This window comes from Anomaloglossus baeobatrachus, chromosome 3 (assembly GCF_048569485.1).
Source record: "Anomaloglossus baeobatrachus isolate aAnoBae1 chromosome 3, aAnoBae1.hap1, whole genome shotgun sequence".
Classification (NCBI taxonomy): Eukaryota; Metazoa; Chordata; class Amphibia; order Anura; family Aromobatidae; genus Anomaloglossus; species Anomaloglossus baeobatrachus.
This window is the reverse complement of record NC_134355.1, coordinates 434,838,082-434,862,642: the sequence shown is the minus strand read 5'-3', so window position 1 is coordinate 434,862,642 and position 24,561 is coordinate 434,838,082. Positions and strand designations below refer to the sequence as shown.

General features: G+C 47.5%; 2 protein-coding genes across 4 annotated transcripts in view; one reads left to right on the top strand and one right to left on the bottom strand.

The window, feature by feature from the left end:
- The window catches only part of LOC142296608 (uncharacterized), a 173,771-nt gene that overhangs the window by 47,180 nt on the left and 102,030 nt on the right, over positions 1-24,561 (top strand). The gene's annotated exons all lie outside the window — the stretch shown is intronic.
- The window catches only part of LOC142296606 (intestinal-type alkaline phosphatase-like), a 120,834-nt gene that overhangs the window by 68,335 nt on the left and 27,938 nt on the right, over positions 1-24,561 (bottom strand). The window contains exons 4-5 of the mRNA XM_075340411.1: positions 12,424-12,598; positions 10,687-10,859 (exon numbers count right to left, since the gene is read on the bottom strand). Of these exons, the coding sequence (XP_075196526.1) occupies positions 10,687-10,859; positions 12,424-12,598 (348 nt within the window). The remainder of the gene's footprint in view (positions 1-10,686; positions 10,860-12,423; positions 12,599-24,561) is intronic.

Here is a 24,561-nt window from a genome sequence, read left to right as displayed (position 1 = left end):
ATAGCCTAAAGGCTGCTTTACACCAGGCAATCTATCGTGCGATAGATCGTCGGGGTCACGGTTTTTGTGACGCACATCCGGCATCGCTGGCGATGCCGGCCTGTGTGACACCTCCTAGCGACGCAGTATCGCTCACAAATCGTGAGTCGGGTACTGCTCGTTAGGTTCCATAATATTGTTTACTTTAGTTGACCATCGTTTCCGTGGTAGCACACGTCGCTCCGTGTGACACCACGGGAACGATGAGCAGCTCACCTGCCTCCCGTGGCCGCCGCCGTCTCTATGTGGAAGGAAGGAGGTGGGCGGGATGTTTACGTCCCGCTCATCTCCGCCCCTCCGCTTCTATTGGCCGGCGCCCGTGTGACGTCGCTGTGACGCCGAACGTCCCTCCCACTCCAGGAAGTGGACGTTCGCCGCCCACAGCGAGGTCGCACGAGAGGTAAGTATGTGTGACGGGGGTTACTAACTTTGTGCGACACGGGCAGCGATTTGCCCGTGACGCAAAAAGGACGGGGGCGGGTACGATCGATTGTGAAATCGCACAATCGGTCGTACCGTGTAAAGCAGGCTTTATTGTGTCTTTTTAAAAAGTCACAAAATTTGGCACTTTATGCAGGTTTTTTAAAAGTTACATTTTTTTGCTTAATTTTGAAAAAGTTGTGACCTTTTGCTCAAAAAGTCTCAAAAATGGCTTATGTCAGGAAAGACGAACTTTTTTTGGGTGGTGGCTAGAGTTGAGCGAGTATCGAAATATTCCTGTTGGCGATTCTCATAACGAGTACTGTGTAATACTCGCATTTTCGTTCCGAATAGCATGTGCAATGCAAGTCAATGGGAAATGCGAGTAATATTCAACTGATTGGGAAATGCGAGTAACTTTTTGCTGGATTCCAGAAGAAAATTACTCGCATATCCCATTGCTTGCATTGTACTCGCTATTTGGAATAAATATGCGAGTATTACACAGTACTCGTTACAAGTATCGTGAACACAAATGTTTCGTTACTCGCTCAACTCTAGTGGTGGCCATTATTTGCAAATAATTTTAATCTAGTTGAGACTTATTGAGAAACTTAGATGAATTTTAAAAATGTAATATCAAGTTTGATTCTTCCAGAATTGATTTGCTCACTTCTATAATCATAAAATCACAACAAAGTCAGCAGTGTCAACAAACATGTAGTGAAGTAACCAGGTTTATGCATGGAAGGTTTATGGCCCCTAGTTTGTTGCAGAGGAGATATGAACATTGAACTTTTTTCTAGTGAAGGCGTCAATAGTGCATCAGCAATTATGAATCATAATTAACAGACTTTTATGACAGTAATTAACAGGTCATGCAAATTCAGAGGAAAACAAAAGGAGCGGCACTCACCACTGCCAATTACAGTAAAATACACTTTATCTCAGTCATGGGATTGCCAACAGAGAGATCAGTAAAATGAGCAACAGCTGTTTTGCTTGAGCACACGCTTCTTCCAACTTCACAAGAAGAATGTGTAACGCCTGCCTGGAACCATAAACTCAGACTGGCTATAATGGAAAGGCTAGAGGAAAGCCGCTCACAAAGCAGGACCCCAAGAACCTGAAACCCTTTAACCACTATACAGGGTTTTGGAATTACACAGGGCCTTGGAGATCACTACCTGTGGTTGGCTGCAGTCTGATGAGAGTAGTAGTCAGGCAGGTTAAAATCAGGAAATGCAGAACAGGACAAAATCAGGCAGGCAAGGACGTAATTAGAAAACAAAGCAGAGGTCAAATCCGGATCGTGTAGCGAGGTACAAAAACGGTAGGCAGGAGGGTAGTCAGAGAGCAGGCAGAGGTCAAAACACAGGAATCATAATACAGTACAGAACTGGAACCAGGAAGCAGGAATTCAGAACTATCTCTGGCAGTAAGCAGCAGACAGGAGGGGGAACTAAAAGGGTGTGGTGTTTTCCCATTGGCTGTAGCTGAATCGTGGTAACTTCAGCTGGAAGAAACACGACATCTACAGTCAGCCAGTGGTACTGCAGGTCCCATGGAAACCCAGCTTAGTTTATGAGCGAAGCCTGAGCCCTCCAGAGCCACTGGCACTGACCCCTCTCCTATCACAGAACTATCAACAGCGGGAACACGGCGCCTCCTGGTGACTGAAGCAGAATTCGCAGGAGCGGACTCTGGGGGGGACGTGACACAATGTACCAATGCAAAACAGCTGTGGCTCATTTTACTGAGCTCTCTGTTTGCAATCCTGTGGCTGAAAAAAAAAGTACATTTTGCTGAAATGGACAGTGGTGAGTGCCGCCCTTCTTTGCTTACGCTCTTTGCTAACATCATCTGAATACATGAAACTATGGATAAAAGCGCAGAATAAAGTCTTACCAGATAAAATGAGCGAGAAAGTAAAGGTGAATGCACTCAATTATTATTGTACCAGTCACAACTCCTAATCAAGCTTTAGAAATGGCGGCCACCGCAGCCTCGGATATGTAGATGTGCCACCCCTCTGCAGCAGTTAAACCGCTCGGATCCGGGGGTGATTGCTCGTGGCTTGAGGGTCTCCGGACCCGGTGGCTAGGGGCCACACTCAAATGCAGAAGGGGGGTATTTACAGGGGAGATATGTACAGTTTGTGACGCCACCCGTGGTGTACGGTAACTGGGAATACCGCCGCTGCAGTTGGGAGTACCCAGGGTGATGGAAGGGGGCAGCTAGGTGACGTGGCCCTCCATGAGTAGGGGATGAACCCGGGACTCAGGATGGTGGTGCGGGGTGCAGAGGAAGCGCAGGCTCACTGGTTGCAGGGATCAATTCCTACTCACTCAGCAAATAAGCAGACGCTGACAACAGGGTGAACCAAGTCTCTGACTGCTGCTGCCTCTTGAGGGGAAACTCATCCGGGTCCCGTCCCCTGCAGCAATGCCTAGTAGTCTGTGGCCTGGCACCAAAAATTTAGATGTTCTCTTGTGGCCCGTCAACCTGGAGCTTTCCGGGCCCCGCTCCCCACTGTGGCTAAGTAGAGGAGCTTGCTCTCAGGAGCTCACGCTTGGGATTTTAGTGGACCATTTGTTTGGAAAGCCCTATCCCTCACGTTGCGCTAGTGCCCTGATCTTTGAGCTCGTGGGAACAGTCCATAGAGGTCCTGTCCCCCGCAGGTTAATTGCCGGGTTGCCTGCAGCTTCTCCCCGACCTAGGGTCCGTGGACCCCATCGTGCCTTTGGTCCCAGACCGGTAATTAGGCCTAGGCCGCTGACCATCCACCAAGACCGGTCCCTGGCACCTATCCTCAATCCCCTGCGACCGGAGGTCCAAACCACTGTCTGCGACCTAGGATTCCTCTCCTCTGCGAGCTCCAACTCCCAGCTCCCTCCGAGCTCCTCACAGCTCGAGGGTCAGCACTAGTGATGAGCGAGTACTAAAACGCTCGGGTGCTCGAGGCTCGGGCCGAGCATCCCAAGATACTCGTGTACTCGGCCCGAGCACCGAGCCCAATGTTATCCTATGGGAGACCCGAGTATTTTTGTGAAATGACCCCCGGCAGCATGTAGAAACCCTAAAAATGGCACAACAGTCTCAAAAGAGTGCTCAAATGACATGGCAACAGCATGGGGAAGACCCCTTGAAGCATTTATCACTCAAAAGTCACAGCTGTGAACAATTTTGTCCGCGTTTTACGCCATTTTTACGGACTCACCAGAAAACCTTCAAAAATGACACCAAAATGAATTTTCATGGCGGAAATGTTAAGGGCACATACCCTATAGTGAGATAGAGCTAATGTATATTACTTTTTGAGATTAATACATGAATGATTTTACGTAAAACATTGTGTGGCACTCCGATGTCCCTGAGAAGAGACGTACATAAAGGCCTCTGAGTCTAATGTGCCCATTTTGAGGAAGTGAGTCTTTGTAGTATTTTCCTTTGCCAGGGCAGTCCAAAATTGTGAGGTTCACCAATGCCCCTGCATACAGACGTGCATGAGGGCCTGTAAACCTGAAGTGCCTATTGTAAGGAAGTGGGTCTATTGTAGTATAGCCCTTAGGCAGGGCAGCCAAAAATTGGGAGGCTCCACGTTGTCCCTGGATAGAGACGTGCATGAGGGCCTCAAAACATTAAGTGTCCATTGTCAGGAAGTGGGTGTATTATAGTATAGCCCTTAGGCAGGGCAGCCAAAAATTGGGAGGCTCCACGTTGTCCCTGGATAGAGACGTGCATGAGGGCCTCAAAACATTAAGTGTCCATTGTCAGGAAGTGGGTGTATTATAGTATAGCCCTTAGGCAGGGCAGCCAAAAATTGGGAGGCTCCACGTTGTCCCTGGATAGAGACGTGCATGAGGGCCTCAAAATATTGTTCCCATTGCAAAGGAGCGGGTCTCCTGGCGTTGTAATGTCCATTCTGCAAAGAATGGGCGAAAAAATTTACCACTGGGGGTATACCTGAAACAAAGGCCTAACTATTGTAATGGTCATCATGGTGGCGCATGAGGAGAAGGAGGAGCAGTCCAGCGATTATCCAAAGTCCAGAAGTGTGTACCCATGGGTGAGTGGAGGTACATCGCAAATTCCCGTTACAAACTTTAAATTCCGCTCTCATTTGCTGGTGGTGTGGTGAAGTCTGGCCCAATCCAACCCTTGTTCATCTTGATCAGAGTCAGCCTGTCAGCATTTTCAGTTGACAGGCGGGTGCGTTTATCTGTAATGATTCCACCTGCGGCACTAAAAACACGCTCTGACAAAACGCTAGCGGCAGGGCAGGCCAGGACTTCCAAGGCGTAGAGAGCCAATTCATGCCACGTGTCCACCTTGGATACCCAATAATTGTAAGGCACAGAGGAATGTCGGAGTACAGTTGTTCGATCTGCAAGGTACTCCTTGAGCATCTGGGCAAACTTAGGATTTCTTGTGGCACTACCCCGCACCTCAGGGGCTGTGGTACGTGAGGGGCTGAGAAAACTGTCCCACATCTTAAAGACTGTTCCCCTACCTCTGGCGGATTGGACTTGTGCCTCTCTCGGCTGTACGCCTTGGTTGTCCACTGATTCCTGACCTATGCCGCTAGCATTTTGTGAGGGGAATGCTTTGCCTACTTCCGTGACTATGGCCTTCCGGAACTGCTGCATTTTGGTTGACCTCTCCGCCTCGGGAATAAGAGACATAAAGTTCTCCTTGTAGCGTGGGTCTAACAGTGTTACCAACCAGTAATGATTGTCGGCCAAGATGTTCTTAACGCGAGGGTCACGAGACAGGCAGCTTACCATAAAGTCAGCCATGTGCGCCAGACTCTTAACAGCCAGGACTTCAGTAGCCTGACCAACACGATGACTGAACATGCTGTCCTCCTCCTCCTCCTCCTCATCTACCCTGTCCTCTGGCCAGCCACGCTGAACCGAGGATATGACTGGTGTGCATGTCATATCCTCAATTTGGCCGGAGAGTTGCTCCATGTCTTCATCCTCCTCCTCGTCATAGTCCTCCACTGCACGTTGTGATGAGACGAGGCTGGGCTGTGTGTTATCACCCACACCCACTACTGTTTCTTGCTGCAACTCATCGCGCTCCGCCTGCAATGCATCATGTTTGTTTTTGAGCAGAGACCGTTTTAGAAGGCAGAGTAGCGGTATGGTGACGCTAATAATGGCGTCATCACCACTCACCATCTTGGTGGAGTCCTCAAAGTTTTGGAGGATGGTACATAGGTCGGACATCCATCTCCACTCCTCAGGTGTTATGTGTGGAGTTTGACCCATTTCCCGACGGCTTAGGTGATGCAGGTACTCAACAACTGCCCTCTTCTGCTCACATATCCTGACCAACATGTGCAGAGTTGAATTCCAACGCGTGGGGACATCACACACCAGTCTGTGAGCCGGAAGATGCAAACGGCGCTGAAAGCCGGCAAGGCCGGCTGAAGCAGTAGGTGACTTTCGAAAATGTGCAGACAGGCGGTGAACTTTTACCAGCAGATCAGACAGCTCTGGGTATGACTTTAGAAACCGCTGAACCACGAGGTTGAGCACATGGGCCACGCATGGAACATGTGTCAGCTGGCCTCGCCTCAAAGCCGCCACCAGGTTCCGGCCATTGTCACACACGACCTTTCCTGGCTTTAGGTTCAGAGGTGTGAGCCAGTGATCTGCCTGCTGTTTCAGAGCTGTCCACACCTCTTCTGCATTGTGGGGTTTGTCACCTATGCAGATTAGCTTCAGCACAGCCTGTTGCCGCTTCGCCGAGGCAGTGCTGCAGTGCTTCCAGCTTGGGACTAGTGTGGAGGGTAAAGTGGATGAGGATGCGCAGGAGGAGGAGGAGGCTGAAGAGCATGACATTCCGGAGCTGTAGAGTGTGGGTGAAACCCTGACTGAGGTAGGGCCTGCAAACCTTGGTGTGGGAAGGACGTGTTCCGTCCCTCGCTCAGACTGGGTCCCAGCTTCCACAATATTAACCCAGTGTGCCGTCAACGAGATGTAGCGGCCTTGCCCACAAGCACTTGTCCACGTGTCTGTGGTTAGGTGGACTTTGGGTGAAACAGCGTTGTTCAGGGCACGTGTGATGTTTTGTGACACGTGGTTATGCAACGCGGGGACGGCACACCGGGAGAAATAGTGGCGGCTGGAGACCGAGTAACGTGGGACAGCTGCCGCCATCAGGTCGCGGAATGCTTCTGTCTCCACCAGCCTAAAAGGCAACATTTCCAGCGCAAGCAGTCGCGAAATGTTAGCATTTAGAACTGTGGCATGTGGGGCTTTGGCAGTGTATTTGCGCCTGCGTTCAAAGGTTTGCTGAATGGATAACTGAACACTGCGCTGGGACAAGGACGTGCTTGATGATGGTGTTATTTCTGCGTAGGCAACTGCAGGTGCAGGACCGGAGGAGGCTTGTTCGCACGCAGCATGGACAGGGGATTGGCTCGCATGCACAACCAGCGAAGACGTAGCAGTGACATCAGCAAGCACTGCTCCTCGACTCTGTTGTACTTCCCACAAAGTCGGGTGCTTGGCTGACATGTGCCTGATCATGCTGGTGGTGGTCAGGCTGCTAGTTTTGGTACCCCTGCTGATGCTGGCACGGCAGGTGTTGCAAATGGCCTTTTTAGAATCATCTGGAGCCAACTTAAAAAACTGCCAGACTCGGGAAGACCTAACATTTGTACAGGCACCTTGTGTCGTGTTGTTGTTCCGGGGAACGGTTGCCTGACTTCTGCCTGGAGCCACCACCCTGCTTCTTACTGCCTGTTGGGATGCTACGCCTCCCTCCCCCTGTGCACTGCTGTCCTCGCTCTGCATATCCTCCTGCCAGGTTGGGTCAGTTACTGGATCATCCACCACGTCGTCTTCCTCTTCCGCACCCTGCTCCTCCTCCTGACTTCCTGACAATTGTGTCTCATCATCGTCCACCCCTTGTTGAGACACGTTGCCAACTTCGTGAGAACGTGGCTGCTCAAATATTTGGGCATCTGTACATACGATCTCCTCATGACCCACTTCAACATGAGCTGGCGAGAGGCCAGAATGTGCGAATTGAAACGTGAACAGCTCTTCCGAGTGTCCAAGTGTGGGATCATTAATGTCCGAGGACGTGTACTCAGCCTTGTGGTAGGAAGGAGGATCAGGTTCTGAAATGTGCGGTGCAGTATCACGGCTACTGACACTTGACCGTGTGGAAGACAGAGTGTTTGTGGTGGTGCCAATCTGACTGGAAGCATTATCCGCTATCCAACTAACAACCTGTTGACACTGGTCTTGGTTCAAGAGCGGTGTACTGCTGCAGTCCCCAAGAATTTGGGACAGGACGTGCGAGCGACTAGATGTGGCCCTTTGTTGTGGCGAAATTAGATCTTGCCCACGACCTCGGCCTCTGCCTGCACCACCATCACGTCCACTTCCTTGTTCCTTGCCAACGCCCTTGCGCATTTTGCAATGCTGTGCTGTGCTGACGTGTATTATACACTAGACTTGTGCGTTATATAATAGTTTGTGAAAAACGCACACAAGTGCACCTGTACGCTGCCACCGACAGGCACACACATGCGGTTTTTAAATGCAAGCACGGACGCACTAAGAACCTAACAGGTTTTTAGGAGCGACAATTACTGAGAAGTCTGACACTATCAGCCACTGCTGACTGACGTGTATTATACACTACACTTGTGCGTTATATAATAGTTTGTGAAAAACGCACACAAGTACACCTGTACGCTGCCACCGACAGGCACACACGTGCGGTTTTTAAATGCAAGCACGGACGCACTAAGAACCTAACAGGTTTTTAGGAGCGACAATTACTGAGAAGTCTGACACTATCAGCCACTGCTGACTGACGTGTATTATACACTACACTTGTGCGTTATATAATAGTTTGTGAAAAACGCACACAAGTACACCTGTACGCTGCCACCGACAGGCACACACGTGCGGTTTTTAAATGCAAGCACGGACGCACTAAGAACCTAACAGGTTTTTAGGAGCGACAATTACTGAGAAGTCTGACACTATCAGCCACTGCTGACTGACGTGTATTATACACTACACTTGTGCGTTATATAATAGTTTGTGAAAAACGCACACAAGTACACCTGTACGCTGCCACCGACAGGCACACACGTGCGGTTTTTAAATGCAAGCACGGACGCACTAAGAACCTAACAGGTTTTTAGGAGCGACAATTACTGAGAAGTCTGACACTATCAGACACTGCTGACTTACGTGTATTATACATTACACTTGTGCGTTATATAATAGTTTGTGAAAAACGCACACAAGTGCACCTGTACACTGCCACCGACAGGCACACACGTGCGGTTTTTAAATGCAAGCACGGACGCACTAAGAACCTAACAGGTTTTTAGGAGAAAAAATTACTGAGAAGTCTGACACTATCAACCACTGCTGACTGACGTGTATAATACACTAGACTTGTGTGTTATATAATAGTTTGTGAAAAACGCACACAAGTGCACCTGTACGCTGCCACCAACAGGCACACACGTGCGGTTTTTAAATGCAAGCACGGACGCACTAAGAACCTAACAGGTTTTTAGGAGAAAAAATTACTGAGAAGTCTGACACTATCAGCCACTGCTGACTGACGTGTATTATACACTAGACTTGTGCGTTATATAATAGTTTGTGAAAAACGCACACAAGTGCACCTGTACGCTGCCACCAACAGGCACACACGTGCGGTTTTTAAATGCAAGCACGGACGCTCTAAGAACCTAACAGGTTTTTAGGAGAAAAAATTACTGAGAAGTCTGACACTATCTGGACTGTTTTAGACTGTGTACACCAGCCCCAGATATGATGAAGGCTGGTATACGGTCACCACTAGGAATGGCTATATACCCTGCCTGCCTGCCTGCCTGTATACTGCTACAATAGTCCTGACAAGGACTCTTCTGGTCACTCGCCTGTATTCCGACCTGGCTATACCCTGCCTGTATACAGCAACAATAGTCCTGAGAAGGACTCTGCTACTGTACTCCGACCTGGCTATACCCTGCCTGCCTGTATACAACTAGAATAGTCCTGAGAAGGACTTCTGGTCACACTGTTTGCAGACCTGCTACGGAAATAGCTATAAAGGGCCGCAAACCTTTCCCTGAAGCAGCGACACTCTCCCTGCACTGACTGTCTGGATGGCTGTGAGCAGAGCACAGCGCGCCCGCCGGTATAAAGGCTCGGTCACGCTGTGCGGGCCGGCCAATCACTGCAATTCCACAACTAACAGGGCTGTGGCATTGCAGTGGTCTGCCAGCCAATCCCTGCATGAGGGCTGGCTCTCAAAAGAGCGCCAACATGCAGGGATGAAGACCACGAGTACAGCACGAGTATCGCGAGATTACTCGGTCCCCGCCGAATAGCCCGAGTACAGTGATACTCGTGCGAGTACTGAGTAGTAACAAGCATACTCGCTCATCACTAGTCAGCACTACACTACTCTGTCACCTCCCACCTCCCTGCCTGACTCCTAGGTGGGTGGCCCTATTCCGCTTAAGCAGCCCACTGGTGTGCCTGGCAGGTGTGGTGCAGGGTATCACAAGGATTTGTGAATGCTGATGGAGGCAGTACTGCAGGTTAGGTTCCCAGAACCATGAGGGGTTGAGCCCTGCACGGGAAGAGAAAAATTGTGCAGAACCCTGTGACGACCTGATTAGTCCAGGGCATCACATAAACATCAAAGCCAGATTTGAGAAACCATGTATATGACGCGCTGTCACCAGAAAGTCCAGATGTTGATTAATTTAAATTTCTTTTATTCAGGTCAACGCGTTTCAGAGAACTCCGTCTCCTTCATCGGGACATTCAAGAACAAATCAACCGTTCAATTTTTTCTTGATTGTCCAGATGAAAAAGTCAGAGTTCTCTGAAACGCGTTGACCTGACTAAAAGAAATTTAAACATCATCTGGACTTTCTGGTGACAGCACGACATACACCCAGTTTCTCTAATCTGGCTTTAATGGCTATTATCTGGACATATTTAGTTTGATCCTATTTTCAATGAGACTAGGTGTGGTGGTAGTGCCGGCATTTTTCTTTTGGTCCTTGTGCACAGTGATTAACAGACATGCTGTTTTGGAGCATTTGTGGAACAGAAAGGGGCACTATATTCAATGACTCCAATTAGTGCGAATTAGCTGATTGAAAATAATAATTTTTTCAATTGACCAGTTGCCACTTTACATGTGTCTCCCTATACTTACATCTATTTCAGTGTTATAAACCAACTGGTAAGCAATATCTTGGCACCCTAAATTCAGAGCTTCCGGAGTCATGTTGGCATCAGAATACCAGTCTCGATCAGCGATGTGGGCATAAGTTCCAGATGGAGAGGCATGTTGGACACGTGTTGTTGTCACGATTCCCACAGACTTTCCTGTTAAATGCAGAAAAATATGTTTTATTTATATTGTAAAAGAAATAAAAAACAAACCTATTTGATGACAAGCATACCCATCATACCCATTCTACAGAGATACTCATGAACATTTTCTCTTAACCATTTAATTTTCAATGGAATCATCCAACAAAATAGATCTCAAAGAGCACAGAATATGCAAATGTGTCTCAATGGCATTTCTTATAAAAATCAGAAAGGGGCTTAAAGTGTACCACGGGCAGCATGAATGCAATCCAAGTTGTATGACTTTAGACAAGTATGAGTTACTCTAGAACTCTCTGGTGTTTCATAGGACTCAAGGTATTAAGAGCCATAGGGCCAGCTTTCCTCTAATCTGCTCCAGGTGAATGATAGGTCTCTACCTATGGACATAAAAGGGAGAGACCTGTAGAGATACTGTGAGCGAGGTGGGGAGAAGCGATCCTCAGGCCACGATGGACTAGTCAGACTCTCCCAATAGTTTTCAACTGGCTCTTCGAACTGTCTGCAATTGTACATCCAGCTCTGATTCATGCTGCCTGTAGATTGGGCAACACAGTAAAAAGTAGCCATACTTACAAATACCAGGTCACTTTACTATTGCACTACAGTATGTGCCTTACCCGTGTACATTTATAGTACTAGCCAACCACCCACTGCACCGCACGATTGATAAGTTGTGAGTGGTTGTTTCTTCAGTATTTCGCACCTGTGCTGCTTTCACCTTTTATCATGGGGCCTTGCTGCATTCCGCAGTGCGTTAGTATTGGTGACTATTTTTTTATTATTATTATTATTTATTTATAGAGTACCATTGATTCCATGGTGCTGTACATGATAAGGGGGTTACATACAGAACACATATACAAGTTACAATAGACAGACTAGTACAGAGGGAAGAGGGCCCTTTCATTCTAAAGGATTTTGGGGAGGAGACAGTAGGTGGGGTGGGGGGGTCGGGCGGCAGCTCCGCACGGTGGTCGGGCGGCAGCTCCGCACGGGGGTGGGGCAGCAGTTCCAGCACGGTGGTGGGGCGGCAGCTCCGCACGGTGGTGGGGCAGCAGTTCCAGCATGGTGGTGGGGCGGCAGCTCCGCACAGTGGTGAAGCAGTGAGGTCATTGTAGATTATAGACAGTTCTGAACAGATGAGTCTTTAGGTTCCATTTGAAGTTTGCAAGTGTAGTAGATAATCTGATGTGTTGAGGCAGCGAGTTCCAGAAGACTGGGGATGTTCAGGAGAAGTCTTGGAGGCGGTTGCATGAGGAGCGAATGAGAGAGGAGGAGAGAAGGAGATCTTGGGAGGACTGGAGATTACGTGTTGGAGTGTAGTGAGAGATTAGTTCAGAGATATATGGAGGAGACAATTTGTGGATGGCTTTGTAAGACTATGACTCTTTTTTCTGTGATGTTTTGGGGCTCTATATCCTTATTTCTATGATTTGGGCAGCATAAATTGAGTAACAAGTTCGCTTTTAAATGTCCGTATAATAGGATGAAATGATAGCTAGTATGACTAAGCTGTATACTTATATACTGGTAACACTTGTCACACTCTGTGTACCTGCTGCCTTTGCTCTCTTTAGTACTGACTCAACCTCATTCCCAGCCTGAGTGCTACAGTTGGATCTTGTAGCAGCGGCTGTTAATCCAATGGTTCCATAGTTTCCTTTCACTCCACACAGATAAGCTGTTGCTGTACCGGCACTGTCAGGAACTTGGCGATCTACGTTATATGTCTGTGGAAACAGATGACAGAAAAATTAATTTATAAAATAAAGTATTTCCAGCACCCAAAGTAACTGTATATCATTAGAATGCGTTATTATACTTTCTGATCTGTGGTTGTGAGAGTCAATTCTACAATATCTGCTAGACCCAACACAATCCTGGGAATACAGGAGGTACAATGCTATTCTAGATGAGTACGTATCAAACTTTTAAAGTCACAGGGCGCTAATTACCACTGATTGCAGGAGCTGCAATGTAGCTCCAGTAACCAGAATGTAGTTGTGCAGTATTTTCCTGCATAGACAGAGTGTCGCAATAAGGAAAATATATAAGTCAAACATGTAAACTGCTACTGAGACCCAGGTGTCACCATGAATTGCATAAGGATGACTTAGAACAAAAGTCTTAATTTAGAGAATAATTTATTTAACAACTATATACACCTTTGGACAGATTTTTTCCATTGTTCATTAGTTTGTTAATTGCAAAATGAAACAACTTTCCAAATAAATTTATTTAATTTACTGCTGCAGAATGTTGGTTAATAATTTATCTAACTTAGTGAAATTGATACAAATCCCAAAGAGTCCCTGCTCAGTTCTGACCTCTTTCTGGTCTCCTCTTCCCTTCTGTCAATGTTAGAGATAGCAGCAGAGAAGGTGAGAGGGTTGTACAGAGAATTCTGGGAGGAATGTATCTACTGTCTCATGGAGGGCATAGAAAATAGGCTCAGATATGGAAGAAAACATAAAAAAGGAAAATAAGTGCAAGTTAGAAGCTGTGCTGTTCATGAAGACAGCAGTGCCCTTGATACATACAGACCTCACATCCAGTCTATGTTACTGAGAAGAACACTTCCACAAGAGAAAATCCCTAAACTTCATCCAGCTGCAAACTGCATATCAGGGTTATCGAATGAATGAATAAATGAGTGAATGAATGAAGGAATGAATGAAAAATCCATAGTAAAAATTGTGCAATTTACTTATTTAAACGACTACTAATATTTATCAAAAAAAATTCATTCAGCAAGCATTACTGGTAAGTTGAACATGAAATCTAAAAAATCCAGCAATTGCCAAAAATGTAAATAGTTTAAACGTCATATTTATTGAAAATTTAAAAATAAAGCCTGCTTTACACGAGTCGATCTATCGTGCGATAGCACGAGCAATCATACCTGCCCCCCTCGTTTTTGCGTCAGAGGCAAATCGCTACCTGTGGCACACAAACTCGTTTAACCCCTGTCCCACGCACTTACCTTCCGGACGACCTCGCTGTGGGCGACGAACGTCCACTTCCTGAAGTGGGAGGGACGTTCGGCGTCACAGCGACATCACACGGCAGCCGGCTAATAGAAGCGGAGGGGCAGAGATGAGCGGGATGTAAACATCCCGCCCACCTCCTTCCTTCCACATAGCCAGCGGGAGCCGCGGGACGCAGGTAAGCTGTGTTCATCGTTCCCGTGGTGTCACACGGAGCAACGTGTGATGCCACGAAAACGATGAACAACCGGCGCCATTTAATTAAACAATTTTATGAAACTTAGCGACAAGTACACGACTCATGATTTGTGAGCGATACTGCATCGCTAGGAGGTGTCACACGAGACAACATCGTGTACGATGCCGAATGTGCGTCACGAAAACCGTGACCCCGACGATGCATCGTGCGATAGCTCGTCTCGTGTAAAACACCCTTAAAAGAAGGGTAAAAACATGAGTGTGAAAAAATAGAAGACAACGGGTCTATGTGTTTCAAGCAATAAGGTTTTAGTCTTGATTTCAAGACTTTTTAAGTCTCCAATTAATGTGATATTTTCATTATATACATTTTTGGTGGTTGCTGGATTTTCTACAAGTCCTCTTCAATGCTCTCTATCACTCAGGAACCGTTTGGAGTTTCCATGCACCGCAATCAATATGGCACATCTCCTATATCATTGTGCTAATATTTTTTTCATTTACATGTTCTATTAATGGAAAGTGTCTTTGGGGCATGGAACAAAGGTATGTCTCACCAGTAGTGATCGGCGAACATAGACTGTAAAAGTCTGGATCCGCTTGGGATACCTAGTACCCATGCACCAACCCTGGGCTCGGAGTTTTCAGGGAACTCAGGGTAACTATCCAGATCCAGCCACCCAGGTAATAAAAAAAAAGGGGGAAAAGAAAGAAATTTGGAATAAAGCAGGCGCGGTAAACTTACCAAGTCTCCTGCACAGCTGTAACACTGCTTCCAGGGCCACTCATTACCCTCATATATAATCACTACTTCCCCTAGCCACAGGTAGTCCCAGCGTCTCTGATTGGTTGCAGTCAGACTGCGTCCCCACCCTGTATCACAGCATGTGTGACTGCTTAGACTCACATACACTGAGTGCATGTCTATAGTGGTATATAAATAAATGAAAAAATTGACTTAGGATCCCCACATATTATGAAACCCAGCACAGATAAAGCATACAGCTACAGGCTGCAGCCATGTGCTTATCTTGGCTGGGTATCAAAATACCAGGGACCCCATGCTGTTTTTTTATAATAATAAAAAAAATTATTTAAACAAATAATTTAAAAAAATGGCATGTGATCTGCCCCAATTTTGAAACCCAGCCATGACATCTGGGGTCTGGTAGTCTCAGGCTGGTGAGACCCATGGTTATTGGTTCTCCCCAGCATAAAAATAGCAGCCTGTAGCTGCCCAGAAATGTCGCATCAATTAGATGCGACAATCCCGGTACTTTTCCCAGCTCATCCCTATGACCCTGGTGCGGTGGCAATCAAGGTAATAAAAGGGGTTAATAACACCTCACAGCTACCACTATGCCCTTATGCATTTATGAGACCCCCCATTGCTAATCTGTAAGTGACAAAAAATAAACACAAGCCGAAAAATCCTTTAATTTACAATACAAAAAAACTCTCTTTCACACCTTTAATAATCCCAAACATCCAGTTCTGACATAATCCACACTGTTTAAAGGCATTAGTAATATACACTGACAAGCAAAAGTGTAACAATGTGTCGAACTTTGGACTTTCAGGCTTCATATCTCACCGTCTACTGCAGCTTTGAGCGTGGGACTTCCTTCATTTTATAGACAATCATCTTGGCTATCTCATAAATAAATTTGACTTGCAACTATTTAGCAAATAATAAGTTATGCAGATTCTTGTCATGTTACTGCATTGATACTGTTTTGCTCCTGGTGTTTGAAATATTTTTTTCTTTCTGCATGCTACAAATTACAGCCTTTTCTTTCATTCCCTAATAGCTAAACATGGAGAAAAGAAAGAGGAGCGTTCTCTGAGAATTTGAGAACCAAATTGTTGAAAAATATCAACAATCTCAAGATTACAAGTCCATCCCCTGAGTTATTGATGTTTCTTTGTCTACAGTGCGCAACATAATCAAGAAGTTTACAACCCATGGCACTATAGCATCTCTGTTGGTAAAAGACACCCTCTTAGTTTTAGAGACCTGGAGCAGTTTGCAAAATAAGAGTGTTGATAGTTATATGATTCAATTGATTGCAGTTATTTTTTCCAAAGGGTGTGCAACCAATTATTAACTTGAGGGTGCAAGCTGCTAACAATGTTGTCATTTGTGTGAAATACTGTTCATTTTGCCTTTTTTTTTCTCTTTTTTGTGTTGTTGCAATACACACAAATTAAATAAGCATGTGTATAACAAAATATGTGTAAGTGCAATAATTTTCTGGGAGAATTACTTCATTTTCTAGAATAATGTCAAGGGTGCCAACAGTTTCAACCAAGGCTTCAGAAAGTATTCACCCCCTGGCACTTTTTGTCTTTTGATATCGCACAACCTGGAATTTCACATTTTTTTGTTTTTGTTTGTTTTTTTCCCATTGTATTATGAAGCAAATAACAAATAGGACAACATAACTGAAACCTTCAGTGTGCATAACTATTCACTCCCCTAAAGTCAGTACTTTGTAGAGCATCCTTTTGCAGAAATTAGAGCTGCAAGTTGCTTTGGATAAGGCTCTGAGCTTTCCACATTTTACCACTACTGTATTATTTTTGCCAACACCTCAAGGCAAAGCAGCTTCAGCTCCTTCAAGTTAGATGGTTTTCTCTGGTGAACAGCAATCTTCAAGTCTGACCACACATTTTCAATTGGATTAAGGTCTGGACTTTGACTAGGCCACTCAAATTGATTTACCCATTTCCCCTTAAATCACTCAAGTGTTGCTTTATTAATATGCTTTGGGTCATTGTCTTGTTGGAATGTGAAAATAGCAACAAAAAGAGGAAAATATCCTCCAAAAATTAAGTATTACTTACAGCAAAATGGGCTGCAGTGTGTACATCGCCCAGGCCAAAAACTAGTACTCTACCAGGATACAGCTAAACCCCCACTAAAGTGGAAGCATCAGGTGCACGAGGAGCAAATCACACACACACCTCCATGGAATGAAGGGGTGCGATTGCTAGATGATAAAACCGCACACTAGTGGCTTGCATAGAGCGCTGTTCACACATGCAGATAACACAGTCACAAACCCGCAACCTATTAGGTGACACCCATACTATTAGATCAGGCGGGCTGCCAAGCCGTACCCCACCTGTGTATCATGCACGGACAGACACTCCACAATGCAAGGCCCAACAGAAAGGGACCTGGCTGTATCCTGTACAAAAAAATATGAGGTTCTTGTTGGAATGTGAACCGCTGTCCCAGTCTCAAATCACTGACAGACTGAACCAGGTTTTGTTCAAGACTTCCCCTGTATTTTACAGCATCCATATTTCCCTCGACAGCCACCACCATGTTTCACAGTGGGGATAGTGTTCTTGGGGTGATGAGCTGGTTAATTTGGTGCCAGATACAGCACTTACCAAAACATTCAATTTTGTTCTTATCACAGCACTTTTCGCCATACATTTGGGGAGTCTCCAATATGTCTTTTGGCAAAATTAAAATGAGCCTTCCAATTTTTGGCTCTTAAGCGGGCTTTACACGCTACGATATATCTAACAAGATGTCGGCGGGGTCACGTCGTAAGTGACGCACATCCGGCCTCGTTAGTGATATCGTAGCGTGTGACAGCTATGAACGAGCAGAAATACTCACCTTCTCGTTCATCGCTGACACGTCGCTCATTTTCTAAAAATCGCACGTCCTGTTGTTCATCGTACCCAGGGCAGCACACATCGCTCCATGTGACACCCCAGGAATGATGAACTGAAGCTTACCTGCGTCCCGCCGGCAATGCTGAAGGAAGGAGGTGGGCGGGATGTTTACGTTCCGCTCATCTACGCCCCTCCGCTTCTATTGGCCGGCCGTTGTGTGACGTCGCTGTGATGCAGAACGTCCCTCCCCCTTCAGGAAGTGGATGTTCGCCGCCCACAGCGAGGTCGTTCAGAAGGTAAGTACGTGTGACGGGGGTTACAGGATTGTGCGACACGGACAACAAATTGCCCGTGCCGCACAAACGATGGGGGCGGGTGCAATCGCAAATGCGATTGCACGAGATATTGCAACGTGTAAAGCAGCCTTTAGAAAAGGCTTTTTTCTGGCCACTCTTCCACAAATACCAGCTTTACAGAGTGTACAGCTTACTGAGGTTGTATGTGTAGTCATCCTGTCCCTCTGCAGAAAAGCACCCCCCGAAGCATGTTGTTTCAACCCCCATGCTTCATGGCTGGGATAGAATTCTTGGGGTTGTCATCCTTCTTCCTCCAAACACCGCGAGTGGAGTTGATGCCAAAAAGTTCTATTTTGGTCTCATCTGACCACGTGACCTTTTCCCATGCCTCCTCTGGATCATCCAGATGGTCATTGATAAACTTGAAATGGGGCCAGGACTTGTGCTGCCATGAACAGAAGGACCTTGCATGCCCTGCAGGTTTTTAATCTATGATGTCGTTGTGTGTTCCTAATCTTTGAGACTGTGGTCCCAGCTCTGATTATGTCATTGACCAGGTCCTTCTGTGTAGTTCTGGGCTGATTCGTGACCTTTCTCAGAATTATCCTTTCTCCACGAGGCAAGATGAGGCAAGATCTTGCATGGAGCCCCAGACCAAGTAAAATTGACAGTCATCTTGTATTTTTTTCATTCTCTACAGGTAAAATATATATTTGTACCGTGTCTGCCAGGGACAAAATTGTATACCTGCATAAGGCTGGGATGGGCTACAGGACAACAGGTAAGCAGCTTGGTTAGAAGGCAACAACTGCAGGTGCAATCAGGCTCGGTCTGGCGTGGCGGGGTACCGGGGAAAACCCCGGTAGGCCCGCCCTTGCCTGTAATCTATGCTGCCTCCGCCGGGTGTACTACAATGACCTGCGGCCGCGGCTCACCAGACGCCACCGCAGGTGATAATATTGTATGCAGGCTGCAGGCAGCAGTCAGATGACAGCGGGGGGGGGGTGCGCTCCTGACCTGGAGGCACCCGGAGGTTATGAGTGCGGCAGGTGCAGAGCAGGATCCATCCGAGAGGAAGAAGATGCATTCTAGTGGTGCAGGACCTGCAATGACTCATGCCAACGTGACCGTGTGGGAGGAGCCAGGCAGGAGCTGCCGTTCAGGGATGATGGCCGGAGGAAGAAGTGTCCGGTGAGGGGGGGGAGTGGGACATGGGGGGGAAGTGTGCAGGGTGAGTGGCATATGGGGGGTCCACACTGTGACAGAGGGGTGTTAAGGGATACAGGGTGTGTGGCACATGCGATTTCAGTGTGTTTAAGAGAGGGGTAATATAATAATATACGGAAAAAAATCTGTGCCGTGTGATTTGGGGGGTGCAGCCAGAGTGTGTGTAATTTGGGGGGTGCAGCCAGGGCGTGTGAAATTTGGGGGGTGCAGCCAGGGTGTGTGTAATTTGGGGGGTGCAGCCAGGGTGTGTGAGTCCCTGCTGCATGATGTGAGTGAAGTCCACACAGTAGACATATATCAGTAGTAGGGATTAGGGAAAGAGGGATAGCAGCAGTCACAGCATGGGATGGGATTGGGAAAGCTGGGTGCTGTGCTGAGGGAAAGAAGCTCTTTTCCTCATCATCATCCATCTTTTCTATGGTGTGATAGATATCCATCTTGTCCTCAACTTTCAGCTTTCCCATTCTTTGATATCAAGTGTCTTATCCTGTACCAGTGTCAGTGTCTTATCCTGTACCCCCAGTGTCAGTGTCATTACCCTGTACCCCCAGTGTCATTATCCTGTACCTCCAGTGTCAGTGTCATTATCCTGTACCCCCAGTGTCATTATCCTGTACCCACCAGTGTCAGTGTCATTATCCTGTATCCCCAGTGTCATTACCCTGTACCCCCAATGTCATTATCCTGTACCTCCAGTGTCAGTGTCATTATCCTGTACCCCCAGTGTCATTATCCTGTACCCACCAGTGTCAGTGTCATTATCCTGTACCTCCAGTGTCAGTGTCATTATCCTGTACCCCCAGTGTCATTATCCTGTACCCCCAGTGTCAGTGTCATTATCCTGTACCCCCAGTGTCAGTGTCATTATCCTGTACCCCCAGTGTCATTATCCTGTACCCCCAGTGTCAGTGTCATTATCGTGTACCCCCCAGTGTCAGTGTCATTGTCCTGTACCCCCAGTGTCAGTGTGAGTATCCTGTACCTCCAGTGTCAGTGTCATTATCCTGTATCCCCAGTGTCAGTGTCATTATCCTGTACCCCCAGTGTCATTATCCTGTACCCCCATTGTCAGTGTCATTATCCTGTACCCCCAGTGTCAGTGTCATTATCCTGTACCCCCAGTGTCAGTGTGAGTATCCTGTACCTCCAGTGTCAGTGTCATTATCCTGTACCCCCAGTGTCAGTGTCATTATCCTGTACCCCCAGTGTCAGTGTCATTATCCTGTACCTCCAGTGTCAGTGTCATTATCCCGTATCCCCAGTGTCAGTGTCAGTGTCAATATCCTGTATCCCCAGTGCCAGTGTCATTATCCTGTACTTGAACCTTGCCTCTCCCCCCATCTCATTGTAGATTGTAAGCTCTCACGAGCAGGGTTGTATTTTTTCCCCTCTAAATATTGTATTTCTATAACTGTTACTTGTATGTATATGATCCTCCTGAATTGTAAAGCGCTACGGAATATGTTGGCGCTATAGAAATAAAGATTATTATTATTATTATTATTATTATGTACCCCCAGTGTCAGTGTCATTATCCTGTACCCCCAGTGTCAGTGTCATTATCCTGTACCCCCAGTGTCAGTGTCATTATCCTGTAACCCCAGTGTCAGTGTCATTATCCTGTACCCCCAGTGTCAGTGTCATTATCCTGTACCCCCAGTGTCAGTGTCATTATCCTGTACCCCCAGTGTCAGTGTCATTATCCTGTACCCCCAGTGTCAGTGTCATTATCCTGTACCCCCAGTGTCAGTGCTATTATCTTAGGCTATATGTAATTACTCTTCAGGGGGCCTCTATATGTGATGATAGTACAGGAGGAGCTTCCTTCAGTATAAATATTGTATATGTAAAAAAAAAAAAAGCCTGATCTGTCTATAGAGCAGTGTTGTCAGAATACACAGGACTAGTGAAGGATTTATCCAACATGTAACACTAGTTTGGAAACTATAGTGAAGACAAATATTCACCAGAGTCTCCAAATGGAAAAGTGTATTGGGTGGTAATGCTTCACACCAACACATACTGACTCTTAGGGTAGGTGCCCATGATCAGGACTCACTGTGTTCTGCATGGAGCGGGTCCTGAACTGCGGGGCTGCGAGTCTCCTCTGCAGGAGACCGCAGCTGCTTGTACCCACGATCAGGCTTCAGTGCGCTGCGGTCTCCTGCTTGTGTTCTCCATACGAAGGAGCATGCGATTACGCTATTGGGGGGTGCTACTGCTATGGACAATAAGAAACACGCTGCCACTTTAAGAGACAGAAACCTCCCCGTGTTGAGGGGTAATGGAATGTTCTGCTCCCCCTGCAGAAAGTGTGCTAATGGACAGCCTGAGTGTAAGAAGAGAAGTGAGTTTCTGTTTTGATTTTAGAAGCGTGTGAAGGAACACACAGCCGGTGTGTCTCGGAGGATTGGAGTTTTTCTTCTGAATCGAGAGAGAGACTCACATATCCCAGGGAACCAGCGAGTAATCGGACACAAGAAGATTTTGATCTCCTTAACCCGGCCCAGGAGAAGTGCGCACCTTCAGATGAGACTGCTGTTGGGGGGCCCCCGGGACTGGATCCACGTCCCCAGCATCACTGAGTTGAATATTGTGCACATACTAGGGGCTAAAGTAGGCTTCAGGTTGTAGAACACGGCATCCGTGTGGCCCGTTTAGCAGAGGCCAGAGAGGTTACGTGTAGAGTAGCATTGTACCTGACTGTTTTTGTGTTTCTTGAACCTGTAATAGTTGGAGCACCGTGCTATTGAGTGGACCAGCTAGAGAATACAAAAGTGTTGTTAAATCCCGTTTTGCCACTGTATACCCTGTGCCTGAACCTGCCTTCTCCATATCTTTCCCCGCCTGTTAATAAATACACCCTTTTTGTTCGCACCTCGTCTTGTGTACTGTAACCTACTCTGCACTGCTCTGGTCCTCTCGGCCATCGCTTCAAGTGGCGCTGCGAGCAGGGTACAGTCACCAAGATGGAGGCAGCAGACAGCAACGGCGGGAACGCTAATATTAATGGGGGTGCTGTGGGCAATGGTGGAACCCCTGCAAGGACACTTCCAATGGGCACCATATTTAGTGTGCTACCAAAATTCGATGGCAACAACATGGCACTGTGCGACTGGGTGTCCTGGCTGCAGAGCACCCTGAAAGTGTATAACATCGGCCCAGAGCTTGAGGTGGACATCGCTTTGACTGCCCTAGAGGGAGAAGCACGTAGAAATGTCTGTCTACAACCAGAACCCACCCGTAGTACCCTGAAAGAGTTAGTTGGATTCTTGGAAGAGATCTATGGCGAGACTGCTAGCGCAGGACATCTTCGCCAAATTTTTTTCGAGGCTGCAGCGGGAAGAAGAAGGGATCTCTCAGTATGCAACAGCACTACAAGAAGTGTTAGCGGAGGTCCAGAGAAAGGAGTCAGATGGACTCGGCGGCATAGGCTCTACCGACCGGATACTCCGGGAACAGTTTATTCTGGGATTGCATAGCGTATCCTTGTGACGAGCCCTGGCAGATCGGGTCCGAGCGAATCCGGCTCTTACTTTTCGTCAAATCCTAGCAGAAGCAGTAGGCCGAAGTAAAGAAGAAAGTTACGCATCTGGGGTGGTGCGCGTACAAACCGCCACCTCCAGAGTGGACCCAAACTGCCAGGTGGGACTGGTCCAGGTGGTGCAAGATTTACAGAAATCCGTTCTCAACGTACAGGAGAAGCTGACCCAGATGGAGCAAAGAATGAGGGACTTGTCTGGTGAACATCCCTACCCAGCTGCATCCTCCTCCTTCCAACGTGGCCCATCATACTCACGCAATAATTCCTCGGCTCTACCAATGGGGGACTGGAGGCTGCAGGCTTCCTCTCGTCAGCCACCAGAGGCACGAGGTATTTCCCAGCGAGGAGAAGACATCCACTGCTGGGGATGTGGAGGTCGGGGGCATATTGCCAGGGAGTGCCGGAATAACACTCAAACCAACGGAAGCCATCGTTAAACTACCAACACCCGCAGTAGTGCGGCACTCTGCGGGGGAGGCGAGAAGGGAGGCCGCCCCGTATCATAGCGAACATTTGATCGCTGGTTGTCCCATCCTACGTGCTGAATTCGAGAGTGTCCCAGTGAATTGCTTGATAGATACTGGGTCACAAGTGACGACGATGCCAGAAGCATATTTCAATCAACATTTCCAGACACTAGCCAAGCCAGAGAAAGAGACCCTGATCCGGGTGATTGCTGCTAATCAACAACCGATCCTGGTCACAGGAGTTGTGTGGATGAATGTTCGAATCTGTGGGCAAGAAGTGGGGAAAAAAGGGATCCTACTAGTCCCCGAGCCCATCAACAAAGATGTACCTGTAATATTGGGGATGAATGTCCTACGTGAATTAGATCAGATTATGTTCACCAAACGGGGACCCGGATACTGGAAGCAAGCTACTACACATAAGCCTACACAGGAAGCACTTCAACGGCTGATCCGCGTCTGTGGGACGCAGAAGAGTGTGCCATCTCATCAGACGGTAGGGGTCATCAGGGCTCCTGGGAAGGAACCTATAATCCTGCCTCCCGGCCGAGAAAGTGTATTACACCTCCCAGTGGGAACCTATCGCAATCTCGATGGGATAGAAGTGATTGTTCAGCCTGTAGCAACCGGAAGAGTGGACCAAGAAGTTATGATAGCTCGTACGGTAGCTGTGGTCCAACAAGGACGCGTCCCTATCAGAGCCTTGAATGCCTCGAGGGACGGATCTGGCCCTGGTGTACGTACATAAAGGCGAGGTAATGAGTCATAAAGAGATATCCTGATTGCCGATAGAAGGTGTGGGGTGGACCCTAGCAGTCTCTGCGAGGGCCAAAGAGATGCCATCCCCAGAGTGGAGTGGAAAGGCCATCCTCGATCAGATGGAAGTGGATGTGAATTCGCTGGGCCCTGAGCGTGTGCAAGCAGTAGAAGATATGCAGTGGGCGAACCAGGCCGCATTCGCTCACCACGCTGAAGATTTTGGCTGCACTGAAGCTATCATGCATGAGATACCGACCGGGGAAGCTCGTCCGATTCGAGAACGGTACCGACAGATCCCTCCCAAGATGTACCAAGAGGTAAAGACATTACTGAAGCAGATGCTGGATTCAGGAATAGTGCAGGGCAGCCAGAGCCCTTGGGCGGCCCCGGTGGTACTCGTCAAGAAAAAGGATGGAACCATCCGGTTCTGTGTAGACTACAGAAAACTCAACGCTTGCACCATTCGCGACTCGTACCCACTACAACGAATCGAAGAATCCTTGATGGCCTTGGGGAAGGCCAAGTACTTCTCCACCTTGGATCTAGCAAGCGGGTACTGGCAAGTACCTGTGGCGGAAA